Source organism: Oratosquilla oratoria, chromosome 38 (assembly GCF_046742065.1).
Source record: "Oratosquilla oratoria isolate Oo_2021 chromosome 38, ASM4674206v1, whole genome shotgun sequence".
Taxonomy (NCBI): domain Eukaryota; kingdom Metazoa; phylum Arthropoda; class Malacostraca; order Stomatopoda; family Squillidae; genus Oratosquilla; species Oratosquilla oratoria.
The window spans coordinates 32,655,283-32,665,487 of NC_134814.1; the positions used below are offsets into that span (position 1 = coordinate 32,655,283).

General features: G+C 46.4%; 2 protein-coding genes across 3 annotated transcripts; one reads left to right on the forward strand and one right to left on the reverse strand.

Annotated features, from left to right (window-relative positions):
• Nucleotides 1–2,181: 2,181 nt before the first annotated feature.
• On the reverse strand, nucleotides 2,182–2,601 carry LOC143019863 (uncharacterized). The gene has a single exon (XM_076175844.1). The coding sequence runs from the start codon at nucleotides 2,599–2,601 to the stop codon at nucleotides 2,182–2,184; it is 420 nt and encodes a 139-aa protein (XP_076031959.1).
• Nucleotides 2,602–3,792: 1,191 nt separating this feature from the next.
• On the forward strand, nucleotides 3,793–9,606 carry LOC143020042 (uncharacterized). 2 transcript variants are annotated; one of them, XM_076176194.1, is made up of 2 exons: nucleotides 3,793–8,808; nucleotides 9,073–9,606. In XM_076176194.1, the coding sequence occupies exons 1-2, from the start codon at nucleotides 4,655–4,657 to the stop codon at nucleotides 9,149–9,151; spliced, it is 4,233 nt and encodes a 1,410-aa protein (XP_076032309.1). In that variant the 5' UTR covers nucleotides 3,793–4,654; the 3' UTR covers nucleotides 9,152–9,606. The 2 variants fall into 2 exon arrangements, with proteins under 2 accessions (XP_076032309.1, XP_076032310.1); XM_076176195.1 differs by having other exon boundaries at nucleotides 3,793–7,879; nucleotides 8,486–9,606.
• The last annotated feature ends 599 nt before the right edge of the window (nucleotides 9,607–10,205 follow it).

The window sequence follows — 10,205 nt, forward strand, 5'->3', positions numbered from 1 at the left end:
ACACACACACACACACACACACACACACACACACACACACACACACACACACACACACACACACACACACACACACACACACACACACACACACACACACATACATACAAGTTAGATGAAAATGTGGTGTGTGCAGAAATCATACACGAATTTAAAAAAGTAAAGATAAAACGAGATATGAAGATGGGACCCCACGATCATAGCTCCCATTCCCGTAAAATAGAACTAGGTAAATACAACTAGGTAAATGCACACACACACACACACACACACACACACACACACACACACACACACACACACACACACACACACACACACACACACACACACACACACACACACACACACACACACACACACACACACACACACACACACACACACACACACACACACACACACACACATATATATATATATATATATATATATATATGTGTGTGTGTGTGTGTGTGTGTATTATATATATATATATATATATATATATATATATATATATATATATATATATATATATATATATATACCATAATACCCCCTTCAAAAAGTCCAGTGTAAGGGGTGGAGCTGGGCTAGTGGTCTTTTAATCCATGGAAGCTGTTTGGGCGTCTGCTCCTCCGGAGAGAGTGTCCGCTGGGATGTTGTCTTCACCCTTGATGTAACTCATCCGGAATTTAAAAGCTTGGAGTTGGAGAACCCACCGAAGAATGCGTTGGTTGGTGAGTCTGGTCTTTTTTGATAAAGATGAGAGGGTTATGGTCACTATAGACAATGGTCTTTTGTCCAAGATAGCTTAAATAGCACTCGAAGTGCTTAAAGGCAGAGACGAGGGGAGGGCCAAGGCTTCTTTTTCTACCGTGGAGTAGGAGCGTTGGTAGGGCAGTAATTTGGCTGAATAGTAGCTAACTGGGTGGAGAGTGGGAGAGTGGTCGTCATCTTGGAGGAGAACACCTATCCCCTCTTCGGAGGGGTGTATTTGGAGGATTAAGGGGAGCGAGTAGTCAGTAGTCCTAAATACGTGTTTGGTGCTCAGGAAATGTTGAAGGGCTTCAAAGGATTCTTGGCAAACAGTGGACCAGACAAATTTCTCCTTAGGGTTGGTCAGGGCTGTGGGAGGAGGGTCGATATTGCCGAGAAGTTGCGGCAAAAGCGACGGGAGAACCTTTCCATCCTCAAGAACCTTTGGAGCGATATCCGGTTGACTGGAACAGGGAAATTGAGGATGGCCTGGATGTTGACCATCTTGGGTCGACACAGCCCGTGGCCAACCGCATGCCCTAGGTAGGTGATCGTAGCTGGGCCGAACTCGGATTTGGACAAGTTGACCACGAATCCTGTGGTGGAGAGGCGATCTAGAAGGGAGTTTATTCTGGTGAGGTGGTCTTCCCACAAATCTGCCAAAAATAAGAAGGTCGTCAAGATAGGTAAAAATTTTATCTAATCCAGAGATGGTACAATTGATGGCCCGCTGAAATGTGGCAGAAGCGTTGCACAGGCCAAAAGGGAGGACCAGATGCTTATACAGGCCAAGAGGGGTTACGAAGGAGGAGAGAGTTTGAGGTTCAGGAGTCAGTTTGATCTGGTGGTACCCCTTGATTAGGTCTATCTTGGAGATGAAGCGGGGCTTCCCTACCCGGTCGACTAGATTATAGATATGGGGTAAGGGGTAACGGTCATTAACCGTAGCAGCGCTTAATCTACGGTAGTCCATCCAGGGTTTCCAATTTCCGTCTTCCTTTGGGGACTAGCAGAGCAGGGGATGCCCAGGGAGAGAAGCTTGGTTCTGCCCCAACGATGTTCCACCAAGTAGTCCACTTCGCCTTTCACAATTTTGAGTTTATGGGGGTTGAGACGATAAGGGGCCTGGTGAATAGGAGAAGCGTTAGGAAGAATTTTTATATCGTGTTCGACCGTAGTACACAACCCTGAGTGGTCTGCAAAGACTGTAGGGTGTTTTTAGAATAGTAAGGTTAGATCCTCTTGTTGTTTTTTGGTTTAAGTGGGCAAGGAATGGGGATGGGTTAGACAGGAGGGAGGAGTTAAGCTGGAGAATGGTAGGATCGTTATTCTGTACTGAGAGAATTGATTCATATTGTGGCTTTTATTTACAATGGATAGGTTTCGGGGAGTCATCAGCAGGTTGTCTCCTTAGGTATTCTTTCATCAGATTTACATGAACTAATTTGAGTCTTTTCGCCTGTCAGGAGTAAGAACAACGTAGTTGAGTTTATTAAGGCGGTGGGAAACTATATAGGGACCTTGAAACTTGTGGGTGAGGGGAGCTCCAGGTATGGGCAGATACAGGAGTACCTCGTCACCGGGTTTAAAGGTTCGAACCTTGGCTTTCTGGTCAAAATGGGTTTTCATTTTGGCTTGAGACGCGGCTAAGTTCTCTAAGGCAATGTTTCGGACTACTTTCAGTCGGTGTTTTAATTGATCAATATATTGGTTCACCGTCTGTTTGGGATGTTGAGGGGTCTCTTGATACCACTGTTCCTTAAGGATCTTAAGGGGTCCTCTTATTTGGCGACCGTACAGCAGTTTGGATGGAGGGAACCCTTTCGAGGAGTGTACGGTTTCCCTTACAGCAAATAACATGAGGGGTAGTACTTCATCCCAATCAGAAGGCGAATAAAAAAAAATCGAAGCGTGGCCTTTAGTGTCTGATGGAACCGTTCAGGAACGTCCTGAATTTCAGGATGATAAACGGTGGATAGGGTTTGAGTAATGTCTAGCTCTTTTAGAATACTGGTAAAAAGGTTACTGGTGAAGTTTGTTCCTTTGTCAGATTGGATCTCTTTGGGTAAACCACTTAAGTAAAAACGTTTAGCAGGTGTGTTTGCTATTATTTGAGTGTTAATTTTCATCAGAAGAAAAGCTTCAGGGTACCTAATTACCGGACACATTACAGTGAGGATGTATTGGTTTCCTTTCTTTGTCTTTGGCCATGACCCACACAATCTGTAATCACATTTTCAATAGGTTCACCAGAAACGGGGATGGTGTTCAGAGGAGCTTGTGGGATTTTCTGGTTGGGATTTCCCACCATCTGACAATCATGGCAGGTCCTAACGTAATCAGTGACTGTCGTCTTTAAACCGGGCCAGAAGAAGTGCTCATTGATTTGGTCGTAGGTCTTGCAAATAATTAAATGTCCTCCAGAACCATCATGAGCAACCTGGATGATACTGGGTTGGATAGAACGAGGGATGACAATTTGGTGTCGTTCGGCCCAAGTATCGTGATTAGAACGGGGAGGAGGTTTGGTTAATCTCATTAGGATTCCCTTTTGGTAGTAGAATCCTGGGAAGTAGTCAACTTCTTTTTGGGAACTGACTGCTACTCTATCGAAGTCTCGGAGGGTGGTATCCTCGAGTTGAGCCCTTTATAGGTTTTCAGAGGATATTATTTGGTTTGGAAGATCAAAGGTACTGGGCAGTGGGGGGTCTACAAGGCGAATTTGTGAGCGGGTGACTGCACACAGAGGAATTTTTTTTTATGCAAGTGGTCTTTTACCAGCTTAGGGCTTAGGTCACAGGGAAGATTTACTATTTCTGGCGGAAGGACTATGTAAGGGCCCATCCCCCTTCCCCCGGCCACAAGTCAATTCATCGCGGCTGCACTGATAGTCGTTTGGCTCCCCACCTCGGCGAATCGGCTTGTTTGCGCGCCAGTACAACGAGCGAGTCGGCTTCGAACTTTTGAAGCCCGAGAAGACTGCGCCTGCGCGGAGCGGCCACGTCGGCAGTTTCAGGGGTATATATACCCCTCCTCCCCAACGTCGAATAGAACTTGGTCAGAAGACGTCCTGCGAAGACTACCCACTGCCACGCCAAATCCCAAGTCTTCATTACTCCAGTCGCAGGCTACTCGACGTCGGGTCTCCTCACCTTTGCTGTTCTCAAGACGCCGCATCCGATTGGGCCGGAACGGTTCGTCCATACGCACCCGGACATCGCTACTGTTGTTACGATACGGAGGTGTTGAGCACCTCGTATTAGATGTTCCCATTCTACAACCTTGTATTGTACAGTTTGATGGTTTATTGTATTCGTTAACTCTTTTAAATCCATTGATTCCTTTTGATGTTTGATTAAAGCCCCAGCAGATCCAGTAGCACCCGAACTGGTATTACTTTTCAGGGCCGGGAGAACATAGTTCCTCGTTCGCCCTCACATTTCTGGCGACCTTGCCACGACTGGTGCTACAAGTGTTTGCTGGGCTCTAAGTCGCTTTGAACGCGCACTCACTGTCTGTGGCCCGGAAGTGAGTCCTCTTGTGCTTTGAGGTTTTGATTGTTTCATAGCTGTTTACGTGTGTATTAATACGTACATTACGTTGTGGCGTTTTGAAGTGGGTAAAATTGTTCCATTTGCTTTAAGCGAGTAATGTTTCTTGTCTTACAGCTTGTATTTGTTTGATGCATTTACGTCCCTTGTATTTTTGCTTCTGCTTAATTTTACTTATTTCATTTACTTTCGGTGTTATTTGATGTCCCTTGGTTGTGCAGTTTGTCTTTAGTCGTTGACACGTATCTTATTTGTTTTATTCATTGACACGTATCTTTTTCTCTTGTTCGTTAACACGTATCTTGTTTGTCTTGTATCATAATCATTGACTTGTGCCTTATTCGTTACTTATTCTCGTCAATATGATATCTGTTCAGGAGCTTAAGGAACAGGCTATAGCTTTAGGCCTCGCAGGAGGAGATGTCGGCAAATACGTCATAGAACAGCAAGCTATTGAACGAGAAGAACGTGAAAAAGAGCGACGAGCCAAGAAGGAGGAAATTGAGCACAAGACCCGCTTAGCTGAAATTGAAGCGGAGAAGGCCAAGATTGAAGCAGAGAAGGCCAAGATTGAAGCAGAGAAGGAGAAGGCCAAGATTGAAGCAGAGAAGGAGAAGGCCAAGATTGAAGCGGAAAAGGAGCTAGAGCTAGCTCGTATCACGGCGACAAAGCAACCTACCGCGACTCCACATGATTCGGTAAGTCGTCCCCAGCTCCCTCTATTACAAGAGGGGGAAGATATTGCCTCTTACCTTAACCGTTTTGAGAGAATTGCAGAACTACTTAAGCTGAGTTCAGACAGCTATGCCGTGAGACTGGGTACCTTACTTACGGGAAAGGCAGCTGATATGTACATATCTCTCTCCCCAGAGATAACTAAGAACTATGAGCTACTGAAGAAAGCTTTATTGTCAGGTTTTAACAAGACTCCTGATGGTTACCGCGTAGACTTTCGGAATGCCAAGATTTCTCCAGGAGAAACTTTTCTTCAGTTCTCATTTCAACTAACCAGACTATTCCAGGCGTGGTTAGATTCCTCAGAGGTAGGGAATACTTTCAATGATTTGAAAGACTTTATGATACTTGACCAGTTTTTGTCTTCCCTCCATCCAGACTTGCGTGCTTTCATCAAGGAACGACGACCCTCTACGTTAACCGAGGCCATTCGTTTGGCTGACGATTGGACGTCAGCCCACCCTAATCTTCCTCGAACCTCGATTCCAAATGCAAAGAAGTTCTCTCGACCACCTAAGCCGCCTAAGGTAACCACGGTGACCCCGAATCCGTCTAGCGGCCGAAAGGACCCTCCACCTTTGACATGTCACGGTTGTGGAGAAATTGGACACATTCGGCCTCGTTGCCCTAGGAATCCCCGCACTTTCAAAGAAGGCACGTCAACTACGCAGCCATATAAGGTAGGGTTTTGCCTGTCTGATAGAACAGTCCCTCACTTCCAGGCCTCTGGTACCATCAATGGGGCCTGGGTGTCTACTATAATCCGGGACACCGGCTGTTCCTGCGTAGTCGTATCAGATGAGATGCTACCAGATATAGATGTCCCGAGTTGCAAGAAAGTCTATGTTGCCGACTACTTGGGCCGAGTAGATGCCTTTCCTCTGGTTTCTTGTTACCTTCGATGTCCTTATTACGAGGGATGGACCGACGTCGTCAGAGCACCCATCAAATTTGCTAGTGTCTTAATTGGTAACGTTCCAGGCGTTAAAGATCCTAATATATCTGAATGTTCCTCTCCAGCTGATGACTCCGCAATTCCACACCCGACACAAACTGCTACGCCCTCTCCCAAGCACCTGGTATGTGCAGTCCAGACCCGAGCCGGCAAAATGAAACGGATTCACCCCTTAGCTCTGCCTGCCCTACAACCTCTCTCGGTGACGCCCGACAACTTCAGTCTACTCCAGTCCTCGTGTGAGACACTCTCTGCCGCTAGAGCAAAAGCAGCCTCGGGAGAAATAGACCGAACGAGGAACGGGTCTACTTACCAGTTTGTCAAGACGGACGGTCTCCTCTATCGGAAATGTTTAACTTCTAATCGCCCTGATAAGGTAGGAAAGTCTACATTGGTTGTTCCCCGTGATTGTCGCCCTGTTATCCTCTCCATTGCTCATGAGAGCCCTTTAGCTGGACACTTCTCTCACCGGAAGACGGAATTAAAGGTAGCAGAACAATTTTACTGGCCTGGTATGGGAACCGACATCAGAACCTTCTGTCGGTCTTGTGACAAATGTCAACGCTTCTCAGCGAAGGGACGAGTACCACCAGTCCCATTACAACCCATGCCCATCGTCACTGAACCTTTCGCCCGTGTTGCCATAGACTTGGTTGGACCTCTTTCTCCAGCATCTTCCGATGGACACAGGTACATTCTTACCTTGATAGATTTTGCCACTGGATTTCCTGAAGCAGTTCCCTTAAAAGATATAGACTCTATTTCGGTCGCTGAGGCCTTGTTAACTATTTTCTCGAGAGTTGGTATTCCCCGGGAAATACTTTCAGACAGAGGTACCCAATTCACGTCTAATTTAATGAAGGAACTCCACCGAATGTTGGGCGTGAAACCTATCTTCACCACTCCCTTCCATCCTAGTGGAAATGGAAGGATTGAGAGACTACATGGCCCCTTGAAGGCTATTCTTCGTAAATTGTGTGCTGAGAAGCCCCGTGAATGGCACAGGTATCTAATACCAACTTTGTTTGCCCTCAGAGAACTCCCGAGCGACAGGACAGGGTTTTCAGCCTTCGAGTTATTGTACGGTCGGTCTGTTAGAGGCCCACTCACAGTTTTAAGAGATCTGTGGGAAAACCGTACCCTCCACGAGGAAGAGAGGTCCAGTTTCCAATATGTAATAGAACTACAGGACAAGCTGGCAGAATGTTCTCAAATGGCTGCGCAACAAGCCGACATCAGCAGTTCCCGGTACAAGGCGTACTTCGATCTGAAGTCTCAAAACCGTCAATTTAAACCAGGTGATGAAGTTCTAGTACTCCTGCCTAGTGATACAAGTAAACTCCTCGTCACTTGGAATGGACCCTACAACGTATTGGAGAGACGTGGTGAAGCGAATTACGTAATAGAGACCCCTCGAGGACAGAGACTTTACCATGCTAACATTTTAAAAAGATATCACCGCAGGGCCCAGGTGCAGCAATTGGAACTGATGGATGAGATTTCCGCCATAGAAGAGCTTTCCGCCCCAGGGAAAGAGAAGGTATCCATCGTTGATGAAGGGGATCCGTGTGATCTTCTTTCACAGTTGCCTTTGACACCTGACGGCATGATCCTCTCCCCTTCAACTGATAAACCTGAAGTGGGACAACTCGCCCCGGATCAGCTAGTCCAACTTCAGATTCTAATGGGTGAGTATAAAGATGTTTTCTCAGACGAGCCCGGATGTACATCCACTATAACTCATGATATACAACTTACCACTACTGACAGAGTACAAGCCAAAGTGTACCCAGTGCCAATCCACCTTAGACCTGTCTTCGAGAAAGAAGTTGAAACCCTCTTCCGTCAAGGGATTATCCAACGATCCTCCTCTCCTCATTCTTCGCCTGTCGTCATGGTAAGAAAAACTGATGGATCCTATAGGATGGCCATAGACTATCGCCAACTAAACTCTGTCACAGTATTCCATGCTGAACCAACCTGCAGCATGGAAGAAGATTTGTACAAATTCTCTGGGGCTAGGTACTTTAGTGAACTGGACCTCTGCAAGGCATATTACCAAGTACCTCTTTCAGACAAAGCCAAAGCACTAACGTCCTTCCCCACTCATCTAGGTTTGATGGAATTCTGCCGAATGCCCTTTGGTCTGGTAACGGCAAGTGCTACATACATCCGCCTGATGAGACTAGTATTAGATAATTTATCAAATGTGTGCTTTTATTTTGACAACGTCTTTGTTTTTTCCAAAAGCTGGGATCGACATCTCGAAGCTCTAAATCGCGTCTTCGAACGGCTACGGGACCACCATCTGACTGTCAAGCCTTCGAAGTGTAGATTTGGAGTTTCTTCCATCAAATACCTTGGCTTTATTTTAGATGGAACCTCTTTAAAACCTCAACATACCAAGATTGAGGCCATAACCCGCATTCCTCCACCAACCAGTAAGAAGTTACTTAGGACCTTCCTTGGTCTGATCTCCTTTTATAAGTTGTTTATTCCTCAGGCCTCCGACTACACCGGCCCCTTATCTGATCTACTACGGAAGACTAGCCCTGAACCTCTCCCCTGGACCGAAGACCTCTTGGACCGTTTCTGCCATTTGAAAGCTGCCATATCTTCTCAACCCATCTTGCGGTTGCCCGATCCTAAGCTGACTTTCGTCCTTAGGACCGATGCCTCTCTTTATGGTCTGGGGGCTGTTTTACTCCAGTATCACGATGAATGCCCACATCCCGTCGCATATGCCAGTAGGAAACTTCTGGATCGTGAGAAGAGATACTCCACCATCGAGCGTGAATGTCTTGCGGTCGTTTTCTCCATCTCCAGGTTTGATTATTATCTCCGTGGCAAAGAGTTTGTGTTAGAAGTGGATCACAAACCTCTCTTGTATTTAGCTACTTTCAAAGGAAAGAATGACCGTCTCCTTCGTTGGGCTTTGGCCCTTCAGGCCTATAAATTTAGAGTTGTCCACATTGCTGGAAAAGACAATCTAGGTGCGGACCTCCTAAGTAGATCTTAAATCCTGGCTAGGTTTTATTTTTCCTTTCATCCTCTTGAGTTACCATTAATTTTGTTTTAATCTACTCCTAGTAGATTCTTGTCCCGGGGGTGGTGTAAGGGCCCATCCCCCTTCCCCCGGCCACAAGTCAATTCATCGCGGCTGCACTGATAGTCGTTTGGCTCCCCACCTCGGCGAATCGGCTTGTTTGCGCGCCAGTACAACGAGCGAGTCGGCTTCGAACTTTTGAAGCCCGAGAAGACTGCGCCTGCGCGGAGCGGCCACGTCGGCAGTTTCAGGGGTATATATACCCCTCCTCCCCAACGTCGAATAGAACTTGGTCAGAAGACGTCCTGCGAAGACTACCCACTGCCACGCCAAATCCCAAGTCTTCATTACTCCAGTCGCAGGCTACTCGACGTCGGGTCTCCTCACCTTTGCTGTTCTCAAGACGCCGCATCCGATTGGGCCGGAACGGTTCGTCCATACGCACCCGGACATCGCTACTGTTGTTACGATACGGAGGTGTTGAGCACCTCGTATTAGATGTTCCCATTCTACAACCTTGTATTGTACAGTTTGATGGTTTATTGTATTCGTTAACTCTTTTAAATCCATTGATTCCTTTTGATGTTTGATTAAAGCCCCAGCAGATCCAGTAGCACCCGAACTGGTATTACTTTTCAGGGCCGGGAGAACATAGTTCCTCGTTCGCCCTCACAGACTACTAAGGTACCGGCTAGATCGTTACCAATGATGTGTTCAACTCCTGGAATAGGCATGGGTTTGTGCCAGATACCGATTTTCCACTTCCTTTTGCAATAAGTTACACTTGAGGAATACATTGACCAGTTCTGTGGACTGAACTAAGGAGAGATCACTTGTAGTTACTTTAGATCCAGAGATTCTGGTCCTAATCTCGGGTACAGCATATTTTATGATAATGGACTGAGCGGCACCAGTGTCTCTAAGAATAGTAATGGGGAGGAAGGGACCGCTTCGTGAGAGGGCGATTTCACCTTGAGATTTGAAATCTTGAAAAAGGTCTTTCTAGGATTGAAAACCAGCTTTTGCAACATAGGACATGGGTCATGGAGGGTTTTGCGAGTTAGATAGACTTGAGGGGTATTTACTTCGACGTTTATATGATTCTTTTTGCTGGTTAGTGAATGAGGAGGCTCCACAGCCTGGAGCCTGACATCGAGAAATATGGTGACCAGGTTTC

What these genes read in the sequence shown, in the direction of transcription:
- LOC143019863 (XM_076175844.1), bottom strand. Translation starts at nt 2,601, where the DNA reads ATGTTATTTGCTGTAAGGGAAACCGTACACTCCTCGAAAGGGTTCCCT.
- LOC143020042 (XM_076176194.1), top strand. Translation starts at nt 4,655, where the DNA reads ATGATATCTGTTCAGGAGCTTAAGGAACAGGCTATAGCTTTAGGCCTC. An exon ending in GTCGTTTTCTCCATCTCCAG is followed by an intron (nt 8,809 to 9,072) that starts GTTTGATTATTA and finishes ATCTACTCCTAG; the next exon opens with TAGATTCTTGTCCCGGGGGT.